Source organism: Penicillium manginii (genome assembly GCF_028828005.1).
Source record: "Penicillium manginii strain IBT 31320 chromosome Unknown utg000002l:1.0-5564898.0:1.0-5567710.0, whole genome shotgun sequence".
NCBI lineage: Eukaryota > Fungi > Ascomycota > Eurotiomycetes > Eurotiales > Aspergillaceae > Penicillium > Penicillium manginii.
The window spans coordinates 2,606,847-2,627,342 of NW_026643103.1; the positions used below are offsets into that span (position 1 = coordinate 2,606,847).

The 20,496-nt window shown below is 51.2% G+C and overlaps 8 protein-coding genes across 8 annotated transcripts; 4 read left to right on the plus strand and 4 right to left on the minus strand.

Annotated features, from left to right (window-relative positions):
• Nucleotides 1-298: 298 nt before the first annotated feature.
• Nucleotides 299-1,367, minus strand: N7533_002233 (60S ribosomal protein uL10; the record flags this gene model as incomplete). Its single annotated transcript, XM_057098883.1, has 3 exons — nt 299-1,166; nt 1,225-1,238; nt 1,314-1,367. 3 exons carry the CDS (start codon nt 1,365-1,367, stop codon nt 299-301), a joined length of 936 nt encoding a protein of 311 aa, XP_056964019.1.
• Nucleotides 1,368-1,775: 408 nt separating this feature from the next.
• On the plus strand, nt 1,776-3,412 carry trm82 (putative tRNA methyltransferase; the record flags this gene model as incomplete). The annotated part of the gene is made up of 2 exons (XM_057098884.1): nt 1,776-2,197; nt 2,260-3,412. The coding sequence occupies 2 exons, from the start codon at nt 1,776-1,778 to the stop codon at nt 3,410-3,412; spliced, it is 1,575 nt and encodes a 524-aa protein (XP_056964020.1).
• Nucleotides 3,413-3,764: 352 nt separating this feature from the next.
• On the plus strand, nt 3,765-5,055 carry N7533_002235 (uroporphyrinogen decarboxylase HEM12; the record flags this gene model as incomplete). The annotated part of the gene is made up of 4 exons (XM_057098885.1): nt 3,765-3,819; nt 3,883-3,924; nt 4,007-4,930; nt 4,982-5,055. The coding sequence occupies 4 exons, from the start codon at nt 3,765-3,767 to the stop codon at nt 5,053-5,055; spliced, it is 1,095 nt and encodes a 364-aa protein (XP_056964021.1).
• Nucleotides 5,056-5,321: 266 nt separating this feature from the next.
• N7533_002236 (cytosine deaminase) lies at nt 5,322-5,826 on the minus strand (the record flags this gene model as incomplete). The annotated part of the gene is made up of 2 exons (XM_057098886.1): nt 5,322-5,606; nt 5,668-5,826. The coding sequence occupies 2 exons, from the start codon at nt 5,824-5,826 to the stop codon at nt 5,322-5,324; spliced, it is 444 nt and encodes a 147-aa protein (XP_056964022.1).
• Nucleotides 5,827-6,890: 1,064 nt separating this feature from the next.
• On the plus strand, nt 6,891-8,433 carry N7533_002237 (type I HSP40 co-chaperone YDJ1; the record flags this gene model as incomplete). The annotated part of the gene is made up of 4 exons (XM_057098887.1): nt 6,891-6,926; nt 7,002-7,071; nt 7,205-8,026; nt 8,117-8,433. 4 exons carry the CDS (start codon nt 6,891-6,893, stop codon nt 8,431-8,433), a joined length of 1,245 nt encoding a protein of 414 aa, XP_056964023.1.
• A 4,645-nt stretch (nt 8,434-13,078) lies between these two features.
• Nucleotides 13,079-15,645, plus strand: N7533_002238 (SLC26/SulP family anion transporter; the record flags this gene model as incomplete). Its single annotated transcript, XM_057098888.1, has 2 exons — nt 13,079-13,522; nt 13,588-15,645. 2 exons carry the CDS (start codon nt 13,079-13,081, stop codon nt 15,643-15,645), a joined length of 2,502 nt encoding a protein of 833 aa, XP_056964024.1.
• Nucleotides 15,646-16,592: 947 nt separating this feature from the next.
• N7533_002239 (EMC6 family protein) lies at nt 16,593-17,128 on the minus strand (the record flags this gene model as incomplete). Its single annotated transcript, XM_057098889.1, has 2 exons — nt 16,593-16,982; nt 17,054-17,128. 2 exons carry the CDS (start codon nt 17,126-17,128, stop codon nt 16,593-16,595), a joined length of 465 nt encoding a protein of 154 aa, XP_056964025.1.
• Nucleotides 17,129-17,818: 690 nt separating this feature from the next.
• Nucleotides 17,819-19,772, minus strand: N7533_002240 (RNA-binding protein VTS1; the record flags this gene model as incomplete). The annotated part of the gene is made up of 3 exons (XM_057098890.1): nt 17,819-17,872; nt 17,931-19,195; nt 19,268-19,772. The coding sequence occupies 3 exons, from the start codon at nt 19,770-19,772 to the stop codon at nt 17,819-17,821; spliced, it is 1,824 nt and encodes a 607-aa protein (XP_056964026.1).
• Between the last annotated feature and the right edge of the window lie 724 nt (nt 19,773-20,496).

Sequence of the window (20,496 nt, forward strand, 5' to 3'; positions counted from 1 at the left end):
GCCGATTGCTCGGGGTTAAAAAGGTATAATCATCCGCCAGGGTGAAAGAGATGTTTGAAAACAAGATAGTGGGCAAAAGGTTGAGTTGGAAATAACAAGAGATAGAAAGTCGAAACTCACCAATTGTAGATGGACAGATAATGGATCGTGTTTCTACGTTCCATTAAGCATGTCAGGAAGGATCATAATTGAAGCCGTTGCCAAGTCGTCGTAATTTCATTCCCCAGCCTTATTTCAGGTCTAGGTTAAATCAAAGTATCTAAAACATGGCATTCGTATCCGTTTGAGGACGATGCGCTTAGTCGAAAAGACCGAAGCCCATGTCAGCATCGGACTCCTCCTCAGACTCAGCGGCGGCAGCCTCGGCGGGGGCATCGGCAGCAGCACCAGCGGCGGCGACGGGAGCAGCAGAGGCGTAGGCATCGGGGTTGGCGATGCGGTCCTTGAGCTCCTCGATCTCGGGCCAGCTGATCTCGGTCTCGAGAGCGACAGCAAGAACCTTCTTGTAGGCGTTGACGACCGAGTGCACGGTGGCAGGGATGGTGGGGATGTTGGTAGCCAGAGACAGAGCAGCAATGGTCTGGATAGCAGAGCTGAAGGTCTTCAGGAGCTGGTCCTCACCGATGTCGAGAACATCGGCACCGAAGATCTGACCCTGGTCGTAGACCTGGGTGATGGTCATACCGTAGGTGAAGGGAGAGATGTTCAACAGGTTGAGCAGGGAAGCCTCGGAGGCTCCGACCTTGTTACCGGCCTCAATGAGCTTGAGGTCGGAGACAATCTCAATGGTACCACGAGCAATCTTGGTGGGGACACCGAGAGCCTGGAAGAAAGAGGTCTTACCGGGCTCCATACCAGTGTTACCGGCGGGGACCCAGACGTCGAGAGGAGCGAAGGCACCGGCACGGGCGGGGGCAGCGACACGGTTGGCCAGAATCTTCTCCTTGATGGTGGAGAGGTCCTCGTTGGTGAAGATGAAACCAACGTTGCCCTTGACGTGGGGCAGGATACGCTCCCAGTCGGGGTTCTCGGTGACGAAACCCTTCAGGGCACGACGGACCATGGTGTTCTTACCCATCAGAACGACGGCCTCACCACGGAGGGAAGCACGGATCTCGTGCATCTGCTGGGAGGAGACATTGTCAACACCACAGATGAAGATCGAGCTAGAGCCAGAATAGTCAGTACGAGCTATCACGGAATCATTGGATCGATCGAGCGTACCGGTAGCCCTCGAGCTAAATCAGAAATCAATTAGCATTGTGAACCACGAAAGAAGTCTCTGCAAGAGAGAAACGACAGTGTAGACATACCAAGCTCTTGAGCTTCTCGAAGTAAGCGGTCTTGGATGCAGACTTGCCCCCCATTTCTTCTTATTTTGATGAAGATAGGTTGTTTAAGGGTTATTGAATTGGTTGTGGAAGAGAAATTACGGCTTTGGGGAATTCTTTTTTTCGGTGCGATTCGCTAGTGGGTCACATGACCATGGTGGTGCAGGTCGGAGATACGTTATTGCGGGCTCCCGATGGCGGGCGCTACAGAGCAAGTAGAGAGCGAGAGGGAGAGCGAGCGAGATATCGAAGCTCCAGTTTTCGTGCAATTGACCTCTGTGGAATTTTATTTTCCTTCTTTGGGAGTCTTATTTGGATTGGATTTTCTGCGGTCTTTTAAACCTCGATCATATCTCTGTCTATCTCCATTGACTACCTTTTCACGGTACCCGAATTGGGTAACCTCGAAATTTTTGCCAGCAAACACAAGATCCCAACGGCATCATGGCAAACTTCCAGCACCCTTTCCAGTGCCTGAATTACACCAAGCAGCAGTCTTCAAGCTCTGCGGGATTCCTGATAGCTTCAGCGGGGCGACGTCTTTATTCGTATGCCGCAGCAAATGGCCAATGTCTGGACGTCTGGCCCAAAACTGTACAGTCTAGCTCTGAATCTGCTTCCGAGGACCAAGTGCCTGCGGAGAAGAGGAGAAAGCTTTCGACAGCTCCCGATGATCAAAATGAAGAATCGAAAGAAAAGCCTTCGACCAAGAAAGCCCCGGGCAATCAATTGCCAGAGTGGACTAATATCCCTATTCTTCTAACCTCTTCCGATGGCAAGCATGTTGTGGCCGTAACTGCCGATGACAAATGCATTCGAGTATTCAGTTTGAGTGAAGATGGAAAGCTAGACGAGATCAGTTCTCGGTAAGTAGTCGCCTTGCAATTCTTTTCATGGATCAATCAGTGAGTACTGACAGTGCAAAAAGGACGATGCCCAAGCGCCCAAGCGCGTTGGCCCTAACACCCGATGGACAAACCATCCTGTGTGCTGACAAATTTGGGGATGCTTACTCCTTACCTCTGATTCCTGGGGAGTATATTGCTCCTGCGGAGGAGGCAAAGACATTTAAGCCTGCTGCTACAAATCTCACTGTGCATTCGCAGCGCAATCTACAAACTCTCAAGAACCAAATCACACAGTTCGAAAGAGAGGCTCAGAAGGCCGCTTCCAAGGATGGCAACACCGATGAAAACGTTGCGTCTGGTTTCGAGCACCAGCTCATTCTGGGCCATGTTTCCTTGCTCACTGACCTGATTGCCGTGTCTTTGCCTACGGACGCACCTGTGAACCGGAACTATATCTTGACTGCTGATCGTGATGAGCACATCCGTGTGTCACGCGGTCTCCCCCATTCGCATGTCATTGAGAAGTACTGCCTGGGTCACACTTCTTTTATCAACAAGCTTTGCGTCCCTTCCTGGGCACCGCAATATCTCATTTCTGGTGGCGGTGACGATTTCCTGCTGCTATGGAAGTGGTACGAGGGAAAGGCGCTTCAAAAGGTCACTCTAGAGGGTCTGTCCCAAGAATCAGAAATTAGTGTTCGAGGCATCTGGGCTGTCTCGGTCGAGCAGCCCGCAGGATCCCCCGTGCAGGCCATTCTAGTTGGACTCGAAGGGTATGTGCACGTAATTTTCAATTACAAAAATTCAACTAACATTCGTAACAGCTCTTCAACTCTTCTCTGCTACACCATCGAGGAAGAAACTCTCAAGCACCAGGATACCATCCAGCTCTCGGGCAACATCTTGGATCTAACTGGTCTTGATTCGCGGGGTTCAATTGTTGTCTCGGTCGACAATATCCGAGAGTCCGGCTCGACAGGGGCATGGAAGAGTGGCCTCGAAGCACCCCAAACTCTGCTTGAATATTTCCAAGTCACTACGGGTCAGGGATCTCTGAAGTGGAACTCAGCAGGAGACCCATTGGCGGCTAATATCAATGCTGCTGGCACCTCGGCTATTGCCACCGATGTTGATGACAAACAAAAGAAGGCACTCGACGGCGTGCTGTACAGTGGGGGGAGTCCTTCGGAAGAAGCAGTTCGGCGAATACCAGTAGTCAATCCATGGCTGTAATGAGCGATTGAAGGAATTATAATCTGGTGCGTTTCTAGATCACAAAATCAGTCATCAATACCATTAGTATCCTACCCACCTGGGCAAGCATTCAGTAGGTACTAAGATCAAGAAATTCTCCAAATATATGTGTTCATCAGGACATAGATGAATGAAGTAAGACGACAATTTTTTTTTTTTTTAGTAAATCAGTCAGTCTGAGATGCTGGTTTGAAGTTGCGGTAAGCTGCTGTGGAAATACTAGCATTCCTTAGTCCCTCAAGGTTCTCTCGGCGGCAGACCAACTTGTTGGCCCGCGGCTCCCCGAGAATCCTCCCACTTCCCCTCCTCCAACTGCATTCAACCACCCACCATGCAAGAACAATTTGAGCCCCTTAAGAACGATCTGCTGCTGAGAGCTGCACGAGGTAAAACCAATGCATGAAGTCTTGTCGAATTTCTACCGATAAACAGATGACTAACAATCACAGGCGAGAAGGTTGAGCGCCCGCCGATATGGGTGATGCGACAGGGTGAGCTTGACCCCGTGCCCATTTTCCCCGTACAAAATTGACCCTCAGAACGATTGACTGACATTTTCTTCTTCCTCGCCAGCTGGTCGCTACCTTCCCGAGTACCACGAGGCCAAGGCCGGCCGGGATTTCTTCGAATGCTGCCGCTCGCCAGAGGTCGCCTCGACTTTGACCCTCCAGCCCATCGAACGCTATGAAGGCCTTATCGATGCGGCAATTATTTTCTCTGATATTTTGGTCATCCCGCAGGCCATGGGCATGACGGTGGAAATGGTGGATAAGAAGGGCCCGCACTTCCCTGAGCCGCTCCAGTCGCCCACTGACGGACAGTACGAGAAGGTGATGGCGAAGGATGTGGACGTCAAGTCTGAATTGGATTACGTCTACAAGGCCATCTCCCTGACACGCTTCAAGCTGAAGGGCCGCGTTCCTCTCATCGGTTTCTGTGGTGCGCCTTGGACTCTGCTGTGCTATATGGTTGAGGGTGGCGGTAGCAAGCTCTTTGTGCAGTCTAAGACCTGGGTCTACAAGTACCCGAAGGAATCGCAGGCTCTGCTTCAGAAGATTGCGGAGATCTGCGTTGATTATCTGGCTCTCCAGGTTCAGGCTGGTGCGCAGCTGGTGCAGGTGTTCGACTCGTGGGCCGGTGAGCTCTCACCCACCTCTTTCCAGTCGTTCTCGCTTCCCTACCTCCGTCACATTTCCGCCAACTTGCCCAAGAAGCTGCAGGAGATGGGTCTCGATCCCGTCCCCATGACTGTCTTTGCTAAGGGTGCTTGGTACGGTCTGGAGGACTTGTGCCAGTCCGGCTATAATGTCGTTGGCTTGGATTGGCTCCACGACCCCGCCGATGCCATGCGCATTGCCAACGGTCGCGTTACTATCCAGGGCAATGCCGATCCCGGTATGCTCTACGGTGGCCGTCCTGCTATTACCGAGACCGTGGAGAAGATGGTTGAAGGATTCAAGAAGGGCAAGCAAGGCTGGATTTGCAACCTTGGACACGGTACGTAAGATTCTGATACATGCCTTCTTATACGGTGCTAATATCCGACAGGTATCACTCCCTTCGTGGACCCGGAAAATCTCAAGTTCTTCTTTGAGGAGATCCACCGTCTCACGGCGGCTTAATTTGAATCATTATTTGTTTCGGACATAAGGTGGCTTCCTTACCACCCCAGAGAGACGGTCTAGCAAAAGTTTCATGATACACAAGATATCTCTGGATTTGGATATAAATGAGATTTGATTGAGATGATGAAGCCCCACCTCGCTTGGGGCTATAATGCAATTAAATACAACTTTGATAGCGGCTCTAGACGGCAATATCCTCGTTCCTATATGGGAGGCACTTTGGTCAGCAGGACTCAAACAGAAGAACGGAGCACTGTGGGCACTCATCTGCATGCAACATACCAAAGCTCTGGCTTCTCCTTCATAAATTTCTCCATGAGGTCCTTGCACTCCTGGTCGTCGACCACGATGACATCTTTACCACGGCTCTTGAGCAACTCCTCGCCACCGAGGAAGTTCTTGTTTTCGCCAATGACAACACGCTTCACCTTGTAGAGCAGACAAGCACCAGTGCACATATCGCAAGGCGAGAGGGTGGTATACATGGTTGCACCTTCATAGGCAGAGGCGGGCAGTCGGCCAGAGTTTTCCAGAGCAGACATCTCAGCCTACGTGGATGGTTAGTCGCGGTGATGATTAGATATACAGAATGGCTGGGATACTACTGACATGCAGAACCGGGCTGCCCTTTTGCACGCGCATATTATGGCCTCGGCCCAAAATTTGGCCATCCTTGGAGACCAGCGCAGCTCCAATGGGAACGCCGCCCTCGGCGTATCCCAACTTGGCCTCCTCAACGGCGGCAATGAAACCAGGCTCTTGATTCATGGTGATAGTTGATGATGAAGATGTACGGAGTATACTTTTAATGCCAAAAATATTGAGTCTGGTGTCCTGCGGAGGAGTAACTGGTATTTTATGGATACGACCTACGCCCAGACCGCCGACTACGGTCTTTATCTAGAAAGTCCAATCCGTCGGAGAGGCCCGCTCGCGTTGATTCCAATGGCTGTGAGGACTGGAGCAAGTGGATCAATTGAAGAACTTTTCCCCCTCGGCTTATCGATAACCAGTTGTGGCTGACAGTATTTTGATGTGGCGGGGAGGGGGGTCTACGGAGTACCAGAGTACCGTGCCTAGTGAGATACAATTGGCCTAACCATGATCAGTTCACTTACTGTGTACAGTACAGTACTAGAGTAGAGTACAAAGTACGTAAGCCGAAAATCCCTTTCAGCCTTACAGTAAACCTCAGAATGGTTCTTTGCCACCCATTGAAGATCCGATGAATAGGATACCATGGATATACCACAAGATAACCACATAACAGAGACTTCGAAGCCTGAGTCAGCAGGTAATTACAGGAAACAAACGACGGAATCGCGGAGAAGAACAGCGAACGCCATCGAAGGCCGCAGAACCCCGTCGAATCGACGCTCGGGCCCGATTTATAGGTAAAGAATGAAAGAAAGAGGATCAATTTATTGAAAAACAGACCACTTTACAGAGCAAGAAATGAATTTGTCAAACCTCTAGAAGTCTCATTTTCTTCTTTAAAATAAAAAATATAAAGGGTCCGGCGCCCTGGTAACAAATCCCGGTTATTTTACAGGACCCGTACTGTACGAAGCGGGTGCCTGGGCAGAAAAAAAAAGTTGTTACTCAGCCTAGTCTTCCTGTTCCTAATCCTCTAGGATTCCACTCCATTCCTATTCTTATCCGAATCAGAAAAAGGTCATCAACCCTCCCTCCTCCACTTCTCGGGCACATCTCGCCTTTTTCTTCGTCACTGCCCCACCAGGAGCAACCTTCATTTCACTCTTTGTTTCTTTCTTCTCTTCTCTTCTCGATCACTCTCTCCTCTCTTTTTGTTCTTCCACATTCCCGCCATCATGGTTAAGGAAACCACTTTCTACGACTGCCTGGGGGTATGCTTGAATTCCGCTCTTATCACCGTGTTTGCACAGTGACGCTAATCAGTCCTTCTTTCGTTACATCAATAGGTTCCCCCCACGGCTACCGAGGCTCAGCTGAAGACCGCTTATAAGAAGGGTGCTCTCAAGTACCACCCTGGTGCGTTCCCATCTCGAATCCCCCTCTATCTCGAAAGATGAAAACACACACGACATAGCTGTCGTCCTACACTGTTGCTTACACAAATGACGAATTAATTTCTCCGATGCTAATCTCTTATCCGTTAATACAGACAAGAACGCTGACAACCCCGAGGCGGCGGAGAAGTTTAAGGAGCTGTCGCACGCCTACGAGACTCTCTCCGATCCCCAGAAGCGTGGAATCTACGACCAGTATGGTGAGGAGGGTCTGGAGGGCGGCGCTGGTGGCCCCGGTATGAACGCTGAGGATATCTTCTCCCAGTTCTTCGGTGGCGGCGGCGGTGGTTTCGGCGGAATGTTCGGCGGTGGCATGCGTGATACCGGCCCCAAGAAGGCCCGCACGATCCACCATGTGCACAAGGTCAACTTGGAGGACATCTACCGCGGCAAGGTCTCAAAGCTTGCCCTGCAGAAGTCAGTCATCTGCTCTGGCTGTGATGGCCGTGGTGGCAAGGAGGGTGCTGTCAAGGAGTGCTCCGGCTGCAACGGTAGCGGTATGAAGACCATGATGCGCCAAATGGGCCCTATGATTCAGCGCTTCCAGACCGTCTGCCCCGACTGTAATGGCGAGGGCGAGATCATCCGTGACAAGGACCGCTGCAAGAAGTGTAACGGCAAGAAGACCATTGTTGAGCGCAAGGTCCTCCACGTCCACGTCGACAAGGGTGTTCGCGATGGCCACAAGATTGAGTTCCGTGGTGAGGGTGACCAGATGCCCGGCGTTATGCCCGGTGATGTCGTCTTCGAGATTGAGCAGAAGCCCCACCCCCGTTTCCAGCGCAAGGGCGACGACCTCTTCTTCCAGGCCAAGATCGATCTTTTGACCGCGCTTGGCGGTGGTACTGTCCACGTCGAGCACCTCGACGACCGTTGGTTGACCGTCAACATTGCCCCTGGCGAGGTTATCACCCCTGGTACGTTTCTCTGCTCTTGTTTTTCTTTTCTTTGCCCTGTGTTCGCCCATGTGAATTTGGTGAAACTTTGCTAACAATCCCACGTTGTAGATGCCATCAAGGTGATCCCCGGCCAGGGTATGCCCTCTTTCCGCCATCACGACCACGGCAACCTCTACATCAAGTTTGAGGTTGAGTTCCCCCAGAAGGACCAGCTGCAGAACCTCGAGCTCCTCGAGAAGGTCCTGCCCCCGCGCATGGAGCAGGTCCAGCCCCCGGCCGACGCCATGGTTGAGGACTTCGAGCTGCATGACATCGACACCAGCGAGCCCTCGCAGGCCCGTGCCCACGGTGCCGCGGGCGGCATGGATGAGGATGATGATGACGTTCCTCCCGGTGCCGAGCGCGTGCAGTGCGCCTCGCAGTAAGCAATCAATGGGTAATAGAAATACCCCATTGATGTGATGCTCAGGGGAGGTGATTTGCCGTGCCAGTCATGAAACCTTTTGCTTATGATACCAATGGATATGAAGGGGTGGAGATGGGAAGCCAGTATTGCTAATGGATACCGGCTTCGTTTGTCATTATTTCTTTTTCGGGTAATATGAAACTTTGCTGCTCGGCGAAGGCGTTTGCTGAAGGCCCCTCTCTCGAAGAGATAACCTCTCCGCGATGTTCCTTCGCGGGTGATTGCCTCATAGTTTCTTATTCCCCATTTTCTTCTTCCTGGGGAAATCCGATCCGATCTAACATGGACCGGGATCTCTCCGTCTCTCACGTCTTGCCTCATTCTCCTTTTGTGTTCTTTCATCCGTGCCTGATTTTGCCTTTGGGAATCTCTGGTGCGTGGGAGTTGCGACGGACGAAGTGAAAGAGCTGTGATGTGATGTGATGTGCATGAGTCCACGATGCGAATCCTCATGTCCTTGCGTGGGATGAGGACTTTCGAAAAAATACCTGCTGTCTTCTCTTGGTTTCCATAATCGACTCGGAGAAGCATATTGTGGGCGTGATCACGATGGGGCTTATTGTTTTCAGTTGTTTTTCTTTTCATCTTCCTTTTTTTTCTTTTTCTTAGCATGCACTGTGATGACTGAATAGACATTTCTTGGCTTACTATTGTTAAATGCATTTTTATTAGCATTGACCTTAGAGAATTTGTGTTGTACCGAAGGTGGTGGGGGACAGCTTGTTCACTTGCCTCTTCCAGTTGCTTTGATTGTAATTCCTTAAGAGTATCTCATCAACGCTGCCATGTTGTGCCACACTTTCATGTTTTCTCAAAACTGTATAATTCGGATTAGGATATCTTGTCGGGGCACTCTTGCTGAGGTGGCCCTAACCCAACACTGAAGATCGTAAGGCGTAAGCCAGAAGAGTCTCCATTTGGACCTGGGATTGAAGCATTTTTAAGTGAAATGAGCCCCAGCAAGGTCCCTCTTTAAAGTCTAAAGAAGATGATCTACAACGATACTAGTGGCGTATACCTTAGTAGCGAGCTTTCCCACAAGGTACCTATCTCGGGGTAATACTACCTAGGGTACTTCAATCCTGTCGGGGAACTTTGAACTTACTGCACTTGAACACACGAATATCGATACCTAAGAGTAACCGCTAGCAGATACTCCGAACTGATACTACTACTAGTAGTAGAGAAACTTGACCCTTTAAACCTTGGAATTTTGGAATCCATTCAAAATTTGAAGTTTATTATTCAAGCTTGAAGCAGACGGTCGATTACCTAGGTACTATATATTTAGTAACAGCCCTGGAGGTTGTACACCGGTCTCAAATTTGAAGTCCTCCAGAGAAGAGCTGCGAATTCGACTAGAAGTCTCTGTAAATACTTCTTGCACATCATACTACGAGATAATGAAATTCATGAGAAACCTTGGAAACAAGTTTGAAGACCAGTAGGAAAAATCAAGGCGACGGTATACCGGCTCACATCCGCTGAGACCCAAGCTGACTTGAAGGTCAAATATGGAACTAGTATTTATTAAACTTGAACTCATATAGTTATTCAAAGCCAATCGAGCGGTATTTGACGAGAATTGCCTGCTTTCAAGGTCTTCTCAACGTGTCTGATGCAGAGTTCGTGCAGCAGCCTGAGGCGAACCCCTAGGCTTTTGCTCTGCACGAGGGAAGCCGAGTGTTGGTTACTCGCAGTGGAATGGATTATGATAGAAATCCTTAGGCATACGGGAACCTGAAACTGACCGTTCATCCCGTCGAAAGAAGGTCACTCCCTAAGTCTCAACAATGACGAGGGTCATACTAGCATTCCGCCACAACGCCAACCCCGGACAGACTCCCACGTCTCCCCCTCACGACTCAGAATTATATCTATCAGCAGATCGGCATACACCCCCGATATTCGAGCGCCAAGCTCGCTTGGATCCGAGCCTCTGGAGCAAGCATCAAAGTCACACCCCGCCATTGTGTCATCGCGCCTCGGATCATACCGACCACATGCCCACGAGACCCCGAAAACGAAGCCAGTGAATGGAGCCTCCGCAGCACAGAAACCAGTGGAGAAAAGAGCGGGAATGAAAGGCCTCTCGACAGTTCATCACCGCCATCACTGAGGTTGTGGAACTTCGAGTCGGTCGATCCTTTTAGGGGATATAATGACGACACTGGATGCACGAGGGTCTGTCCACAAAGTCAAACGGATCAATCGCACACGCCCTGCATATGCAACCGCGAGAGCCCCTCCCACATGGTTCCCCATGGAAGAAATATGTAGCTTGGCATCAGCCAAGCAAATCGGAGAGGTACGGGCGCAACAAACGCATCGGATGCGTTGTTCCTTCAAGTTCTTCCAAGTGTGAAGACTCGGTGTTAGGTGTTGGATGGATGCTAATGAGCTTCCGCTGTGTTGGGATGCGGCATTTATTTCCCTCTTCGCCGGTACAGAGTCCTCCGTAAATAGTAATTTATTGTGCCTTTCCCCCTGGCCGAGCCTAAATTCTTTAGTTCAAAGTTAACTTGGGCAGGGGACGTTTGGTGGTGAGGGGGAAGACAGAGGGAGCTGAACGGCTGAAGCGATGCGCCACTCAGACGCGGGAGATGGTGGGAAGCTTTTGTCTGCAGCGTGCCGTTTTAGTCCAACGCACAAGTTGACTCGGAGTTAAGCTGCATTATTAGGTGCACACTGGCAACACCGCGTGATCTCTCGTATTGAACCGAGCTATCGGGGCAAAGAAAAAGAAAAGAAAAAGAAAGAGAAAATAGAAAACTGGGAGAAGAAAGGCGGCGATGTTGGAATGAGAATGGGTCGCATTCTGAGCCGGGCGTGAGCATTGGACATGGACATCGGCATGGACATGGGGAGGGGGCCCTGGGCGTCGGCGTGATCGACAAACCAATACAGCCCTGGAGAGATGTTATTTTTATTTTGCGACTTGGATGTATCACCCCGAGACAAACGTGGTGCCATAGATAGGGCCACCTGCCGTAGAAAGCAGGTGTATATCGGCATGGATCTAAATCCTACTCCTTACTCCGTAGTGGGCAGATTGATAGACACGACGCGGCCTCGTGGCCGGATTTAAAGTTATGGGCCGCAGCCGCGCTTAAGCTATGATGTGATATCGATCTCAATCACGCCTTGGTGGACTGCAAGTGCTTAATTCAGATGACATGGCATGGAGTATCCATTGGACTACATCTTATCTCGAACGTTGCGACGACTGTTGTGCATTGCGCTGCCCTCATTCGTCATGGTACACAGTTCCAAAAAAAGGGGGGTAGCGACATGGGCTGACCTATGGGTTCGCACGCGGCATGCACGCGGCTCTGGAATCCCGAATCCAAGGAAAACAAGGGAAATGGCCCTGGAGAGCGAGCGGAGAGTGGAAGTACCCTTCGTTACTCCGTACTTGGTCTTTAGGGGCTTCGAATGGCCATGAACCAGGGACCTTACGAATATAGTAGGGAGCGTCGCGGCAGTTCCACCGCCAAGGGGGAGGAGTGGGTTGGTTGCCACAGAGGAACGGGAGAATCGAGAGTTCTAGAGTGTTCAGACAGAACGGTGAAGAAAAGGAGCAGAGCAGTGGCTGTGTTCGGAGTCCGAAGGAACCTTTAGGAAAGGGCAACGTAAAGCTTCCCTTTGACGGTAATTGGATACGAAGGAAGTTGATCCACCGAAGGCGAACAAAGTGGGAAATTTTTGCTGTCACCATCGACGAGGACGATTTCACCATCAGCATAAGCCGTGATTGGATCCGCAGCCCCACGGTTGATCAACTCTTTGCCCGCATGGAGGCGCCCTGATTCGTCATCTGCGCCTTGGCATTGATGAGGTAATCTCCGACGATCGTACGGAGTAATTGATACTTCAAGTAGATTGTGAGAACAGAGTACTTTGTCGTGATGTAGATATAGCCATGTAGATATTCTAGCATATCTAGTAATTCTAGAGACAGTAGACTATCAAGATTCAGTAGAATACATGACTACATTGTGGTTCTCTATCTAGAATACTAAGAATCACCCATCTACGGAGCACCAACACCCCGAACTCGTCATCATCCACCTTCCAGACTCTGTGGGACGGGACTTTCAGTGCGATCATCGGTGGGACTCCGGACTCCACCTCCATGGCCATGCCGCGCTGTCCACGAGTCTTGTTTCGCCTCGTTTCATTCTTATGGTCTGCATCTGCGCACCTTTTGACCGTGTGATCACTTTGCGAGTCCTGTGCGTTGAAAAGCCTAAGCATTCGCTAATTCAAAATCTGGGGAGCTTAGCATATTACGCCATATGCACCCGGATCACGCACATCTCCACATCCGTCCTTAGCCCTGATCTTTTGGGGAACAATTCCTTTGATTTTCAATTATCATTTTCGCTTTTTGACTTGACTTGACCTGACCTCACCGTGCCTGACACTATGTCCACTGAGTGATCAGCGGCTCTTTTATCACTTTATATTTTACTCCCTGTCCACTTTTTCGGGGAAATCTTGTCATCGATCTATCATCTTTACTCCCACCTTTCCCTCTCCTCCGATCTCGCCTTCCAATTTCGATCCCAGCAACTTGATATACTCGCCTTCTGCGGGACATCATGGCTGGTGAGAGTTTCAAGAAGGCCAGCAATGCCTTGGCCAAAGGCCTAGGCATTAAGGTCGCCTATCGCGACCCCATGGGTGCTAATGACCCCGTTACTCGTGGCGAGTCCGCTTTCTCTGTCGGTACCGTCGACACCTATTCCTACAACGAGCCCGAGCCCACCAGTGTCGAATGGATCCGCGAAATTACTCCCTCTTTCCACCAATTCGTCAATTACCTCATTTCATTATTCCCTTTCCTCAATTGGATTGGCCGCTACAACTTGCAATGGTTCCTGGGTGACCTAGTCGCCGGTGTTACCGTTGGTGCCGTCGTTATTCCCCAGGGTATGGCATATGCCAAATTGGCAGAGGTGCCAGTACAGTTTGGTCTGTATTCGTCCTTTATGGGTGTTTTGGTCTATTGGTTTTTTGCTACGTCCAAGGACATTACTATTGGAGTGAGTTGGAATCTTCCCCAGACAACTATTTGGATGCGTTCAATTAACCTAGTATCATTCTATAGCCCGTGGCTGTTATGTCTACATTGACCGGCGAGATTGTGCTTCAGGTCCAAGCCCAATACCCTGACGTTCCGACACACCAGATCGCTTCTTGTCTTGCTGTAATCCTAGGTGGTATCGTCTGCTTCATGGGCCTCCTTCGCCTGGGATTCATTGTCGATTTTATTCCTCTTCCCGCCATCTCTGCCTTTATGACTGGTTCGGCTCTGAATATTTGTTCCGGTCAGGTGTCGACTATGCTGGGAGAAACCGCTAGTTTTTCCACTCGCGGTGCAACCTACCTGACTATTATCAACACTCTCAAATATCTACCCACCTCGCAACTCGATGCTGCTATGGGTGTTACAGCATGTGCGATGTTGTACATTATCCGTGCTGGCTGCTCATACGCTGCGAAGAGGTACCCAGCGAAGGCGAAGATTTGGTTTTTCGCCTCTACACTGCGGACCGTTTTTGTTATTCTGTTTTACACCATGATCAGTGCCGCTGTGAACCTGCACCGTCGTGATGACCCTGCGTTCAAACTCTTAGGAAGCGTCCCTCGCGGTTTCCAGAATGCCGCTGTGCCCGTTATGGATACTAAGATTATTCGTGCGTTCTCTGGTCAGATTCCAGCTGCCGTGATCGTGCTCTTGATTGAGCATATCGCCATTTCCAAGTCCTTTGGCCGTGTGAACAATTACACCATTGATCCATCTCAGGAATTCGTTGGTATAGGTGTCACCAATCTCCTTGGACCTTTCCTTGGTGGTTATCCTGCGACCGGTTCTTTCTCTCGTACTGCCATCAAGTCTAAGGCTGGTGTGCGTACCCCACTGGGTGGTTGTATCACCGCTGTCGTGGTGCTCTTGGCCATCTACGCCCTCCCTGCCCTCTTCTTCTATATTCCTAATGCATCCCTTGCCGGTGTTATTATCCACGCTGTTGGTGATCTGATCACTCCTCCCAATGTCGTGTACCAGTTCTGGCGGGTGGCTCCTCTTGATGCGATTATCTTTTTCATCGGAGTTATTGTGACTGTCTTCTCGTCCATTGAGGATGGTATCTACTGTACAATCTGTGTTTCTATCGCAGTTTTGCTCTTCCGCGTGGCCAAGGCCCGTGGTCACTTCCTCGGCCGTGTTACCATCCACTCAGTCGTGGGTGACCACCTGCTGGATGGCGATGGAAAGTATGGATCTTTCGGAGCGACCAGAGCCCCGTCGGACGACGAGGAGGATCACACTCGCTCCATCTTCCTACCCATCAACCGCACCGATGGCTCAAACCCCGAGGTCGATATCGAGCAGCCTCACCCCGGTATCTTCATCTACCGCTTCTCCGAGGGATTCAACTATCCCAACGCCAACCACTACACCGACAACTTGGTCAAGACCATTTTCAACAGCACCCGACGTACCAACCCCCACGCCTTCGCCAGACCGGGAGACCGTCCTTGGAACGACGCGGGTCCGAAGCGTGGCAAGGAGCCAGAAGACGCTCGGGATCCCCGACCCCTCTTGCAAGCTATCATTCTCGACTTCTCTTCCGTCAACAATGTTGATACTACCTCGGTTCAAAACCTGATCGACGTGCGCAACCAGCTGGATCTGTTCGCCTCACCTCGCTCCGTGCAGTGGCACTTCGCCCACCTCAACAACCGCTGGACCAAGCGTGCACTCGCCGCTGCCGGCTTCGGATACCCGACTCCCGCCTCTAACGAAGGCTTCCACCGCTGGAAGCCTATTTTCAGCGTCGCTGAGATCGAGGGTAGCTCTTCCGCTGCCGCCCATGCTGAGATGATGACCAACGAACGGGCACAACACGAGGATCTGGAGGCTGGTATCAAGACCGATAAAAAGACTGCCGAGCTCGAGACCGACGCTATCGACGCGTCGTCCGAGGACAGCACTGTGATCCGTGAAGACAAGCTCCAGCGCGACTTGACCGATAGCAAGGCCTATCGTTCCCGCCGCAAGGTCGCTCTGGTCCAGGGCATGAACAGACCCTTCTTCCACATCGATTTGACCAGCGCTCTTCAAAGTGCCGTGGCCAACTCGTCCGAGGAAGTCCCATTGTAAGGGATGGCGGAAAAAAAAAAACCAGTACCCATCTCTTTCTTGGAACGTTTCGTTTCTGCATTGCAACATTTGCATCTATCATGGATATTCCCTGGTTTGGAGTCCAGTTGATATCGACATGCCCGGACATGATTTGTTAATATCTCTTCATCTTTTTATTTCCTCTTTCCATCATCTCCCATGCTTGATGTTTTGGAGATTTTCGGCGCAGGGGAGCTTTTCGTTTCACATATTAGGCTACACTGGCCTTGGCGTACATATTTTCTAGTCTTTTGGGCTGAGCTTTGGGCTCAAGGATGTATATCACTTCCCCGAGACATTTTACACTGGGCTTGGTCCCTTTGATGCATTACTAGGGATACCCTCAATATAGACCGCTTGATTTCCTCATCAAAATTTCTTCCTGTAACAGTTTATCCGATTGATTTAATTCTGTAAGCAGTACTAGTAGTTTGTTCCTTGCATTCTATGGTTGGTTCAGACTGATAAAAGGCATCCCGCGACCAGTCCGATGGCGTACCCAGGAGCAGCTTACATTTCCCGACTTGACAGAATGACTAAATGCGGACCATCAATGCACTATCAAGATATTCCTACCTATGAGAGCAGGGATGGGCATGCTACATCCAGACTCGAAGCTCGGAGCCTCATGATGCTTCCAAGGTTTCTTAGAATCTTTCCTATATTGGACACCTGGGCACCCTCTCTGTAATACTTCTTCGCCATGTCCGCAAGACTTGACAATTCCCGCTGTCCCTAAAGAAATCTACTAAGAAAGGCTTTGCAGATAGAACATAAGCTCATACTCCGGATATTACTAGTATTTTCAAAACCAGAGACAACTCTATTCAAACCCAATCTCGATCTCACGCAGCAGAACCCGAATCTCAACTCAAAAAGATCCAAGTCGCATAGAACATAGTTATTCCAAGAATAAGGAGGAGAAATCACCTCAACACACCCCCAACACCAGTCCACCCAAGTACAAACCCACTCAACGCCTCACTGAGAACACCACCACCAAACCAAACATCCCGCCAAGCACCCTTCCTCAGCACAAACCCACCACGCTTCTTACTGCTATCAACGAGATCCATGCGCACAACGCCATCCTTGCCCATAGCCACGGACCCCTCAATCTCGCCCGCGTTACTACCGGGGAAGAACGCGCCCGCGCCCGCGCCGGATGAGCGCTGGATGAGGGCTAGGTGGAAGAGGCCGCTGACGAGAACGGTGCCGAGGAAGTAGAAGGCGAAGCCGGTGGCGGATTGAAGGGCGAGGATTCCGGCGGAGAGGCCGAGGAGGAAGGCTGTTAGGCTGTGGAGGGAGGAGAGGACCTGAGATAGGATAGTTTGGTTAGTTTGGTTTGAGCGAGCGGTGTTGGGTGGAGGAGGATGTTGGAACGTACCCGGTTATTATGTTGGACGGCCTCGGGGACGAGAGGATTGATTAGCAGGGAGAGTTCCTGCTTTGTTGGGGCCATTTTGGGCTTGTTGCTGCTGGGGTCGTGCTTGGGGTCTTCCTGGCGGGACCGTGGGGTCTCAGGGTGGTGCGACCGATTGTCGTTTTGAAATCTGCTTTGATTGTGCAGATTAGGATGGGTTTGGATCCCGACTTGAGCTCTTGTGCTTCGCAATTGGGTTGCAGCAAAGAGGACTTCAGGGTGGTTTGTGCAATGGTGGAAGAGGGAGGTGAGGCGGAGGTCGGAGGTCGGACGTGGTTTCCTATTGGCGCACGGGCCACCCGGCGTTTGGGAGCAGAGTTACTCGAGTCAAAAGCTACACAGCTACAATCTACAAGCTACATTGGAACCATTTGTATATAGGCACAGTGCGAAATCATGACATATCTACGATTAACCCCGCCATTTTCAATGTTCAGTAGCCCGAAGTTTTCCCTCATGAATCCGTTGCTTGACATCACTGCGTTTGACACATGTCGAATCCCACATCCATCGTATTAGGGTGAACCACCAAAGATCATAGAACGAATGAGAAGATAGATAGAAAGAAAGAAAAGAAAATGAAAAGAGAGAGAAAAAAAGGAATAGAGAAATAAAGGGCAAAAGAGCACACATGATAGATATGCGAATGCCGGTTCCATGCAAATCGCTGGGACAGCAGGTTAGTTTTGCTTTGAGTCAGGCACTACTCATTGCATACAGGGCACAAAATCAAACATCCTCGAGCTTGCCGTCCGCGCGGGCGTCTCGAACTTGGTCGAAGACCTGTTATCGGATTATTAGCTTAAAGTTCAAGTAAAGTGAAAAAGGGGAAAACACTAACCTTCAACATCTTGTTACGCGCACCCAGCGCGTTAACACCACGGTCTTCCAAAGCCTTGTCGTCAAGTTCGACCAACTCCGTCCACTTAAGGTCCTTGAGGTGATCGGTATACTTGTGTAGCCGAAGGGATCGCAGCCAGCTGGGGATATCCTTCAGGAGAGCAGGGTCGGTGGGGTCCTCTGGGGGCTTGGAGCTTCCACGTCGACCACGCGGCGATCGGCCACGAGTGACTTCAGAGTGATCGGACAAGTAACCTTCGCCGCCCAGGCCGAACTGCCCGATACCTAAAGATGCTAGTCCGTTGCCCATGAGAGGGTTGTTCGGGTCGTAGGCGGCTAGGAATCCGTTGTTCTGTGGCGAGGTGAAACTCATAGGGTTAAGACCACCACCTTGCATGGCAATACCAGGAGATGTCGGGCGGGAGCGACGACCAGCCATGGCAGCTTGTTGCTGAGCTTGCAAAGCGGCAAGCTGTTGGGCGTTGAGGAGCTGTTGACCCATCGATCCGTGCAGACTTGGACTGGCCAAGCCTTGGGAAATTGCTGGGTTAACAGCCGAGTTCCTGCCCTGACCATCGTTGGAGCGGGCCCGGCGGTACTTGCGAGCGTCATCCAGGGCAATTCGGTTGTTCACAGTAGACAAAGCCGCCAGCTTCATCGCAGTCGCATTGGCCACCATGTCCGCCTGGGAATTCTGGTTTTGCTGATTCTGCTGGCCGAACGTCGCCGTCATGGGAGTATTCGTCATGGATGCCCAACTGTGGTTCCCGACATTGTATGGCGAGAGGAGGGGTGGCTCGATATCAGGGGCAGGGATGTTAGCGGTCTGCGGGAGAGGCGAACGCATGCCTGAAGGCTGACTGAATTGGCCCATGGGCTGATGGCCCGATGACGACTTGGGCCGGGCAATTGGAGGCTGTGTATCCGAGAGACCACCACGCTGAGCCCATGGCGAGGCTGGGGGCTGGCCCAAACCGTCGGAGTTGTTGTCGGGGGCAGAGATAGTCGGGGCAACGAACGAGCCACGGTCCCCAAAGACAGCGCTGTTGCGGTTCGAGGGAGGAGCGTTACCCGTTTGTTGCGTGAATTCCGCCTTCTTCTTCGCGATCGCGGCGGCGGCATCAGGGAACATGGCATTAATGGTAGAGGAATCGAGTCCCGAGTTGCGCTTCGCGCCTGGGGATGGCGGGGGCCGGCCCAAGGAACTCCGTGAGGTGTCCATATTGAGTTTCGACATGGCATCGCTCAAGCGGCTCGACATAGCATCTAATCATCGAGATAACGTTAGAAGGCTGGGTCTTTACAGGTGGATAAGGATCTGCAATCTATTCTCCATACCTTTTTCACCAAAGTTGGCAGGGGAGAGCAGTCCAGACATGGGGTGGCTCTGGGACATCTGCTGCAGAACCTGGATGAAGAAGCGAATCTGCACCTGGGTGGTCTGCTGCAGCAGAGCATACAGAGCAGCGGTCCGCTCGGCCTCACTCAGGACACGGAACCATTGCTCGATAGCACTGAGTTCATCCTTGAAGTCCTGGTCGAGGGTGGCAGCTGCCATCTCCTCCAACGTTGTCTCATACTGATCGATATCCGCCAGCCACTGCTGTGCAGCCCGATCTAGCGCATCTTCCGTTGAGTTCTGGCCTTGGGACTGTTGGTTGAAGAAAACCTCCGAGGATGGACGCAAGCTGCGGGAGGACAGCGGCGAGGGAAATCCGGACATATCGGCCGAGGCTCGCAGCTGGTGCGTACCCAGGTTGCGAGCCGACGATGGGGGACGCAAGGTGGAATTCGGGGCAGCCTCCGGGGTGCTGTTGCGGTTACCGATGATATGGCTAGCCATGGCTCACAGGTTGATAAAGGTGAATAGTAAATACAGTTGGGGAAAAGATTACTGCAAAACACCTGCAGCACCTGCTGAGTTTGCGTAACAAAATAGAATCAAAAAAAAGAACCGGACCACACAGGCCGGGACTTGGACAGTTGACAGAGATAGATTTCGAAGCCCGAATTTCGACTTCTAGGCGACAATGATTGGGGCACAGACCAGGCCAGTGGCTGCACCTCGAATTTTTTGGAGGAGGGGGGGGGAAAGCAAACACAGCTGAGAGGTCGTGAATATTAGGGAGATCCGAACGAAGGAAAGTCAGGGACCAGGAGGCAATAGTGTGTCAAACACAGCAAGCCGACACCTAGAACCCAAAGAAAAGAAAGGGGGGAGGGGAGGAAGTGAAGATCAAAGATGAGGAAGATTGAAGTTGGATGGAGGGAGAGGCTTTTCGGTGCGGCGGAGTCGGGTTGCAGTCACGGGGTTCCGCACGGAATGAAGAAACTCAGACTTAGACTACCTCAGAACTCGGACATTCCTCTCGACATCAACTTATCACTTATCAACTACTTTTTGCGCGCGTCCGCTGTGATCCGCCTTATTATCTGTGCTGTGATCAATCGATTGGCCAGGTGGAGTCGTTACTATGAATAATCGGGGCTGCTGCATCTGAAACGCCCTGAAGAGACTCAGTGCGCGCGTCTATACGGTCTGGGCCGTGGTCCCAGCAGTCCGGTTC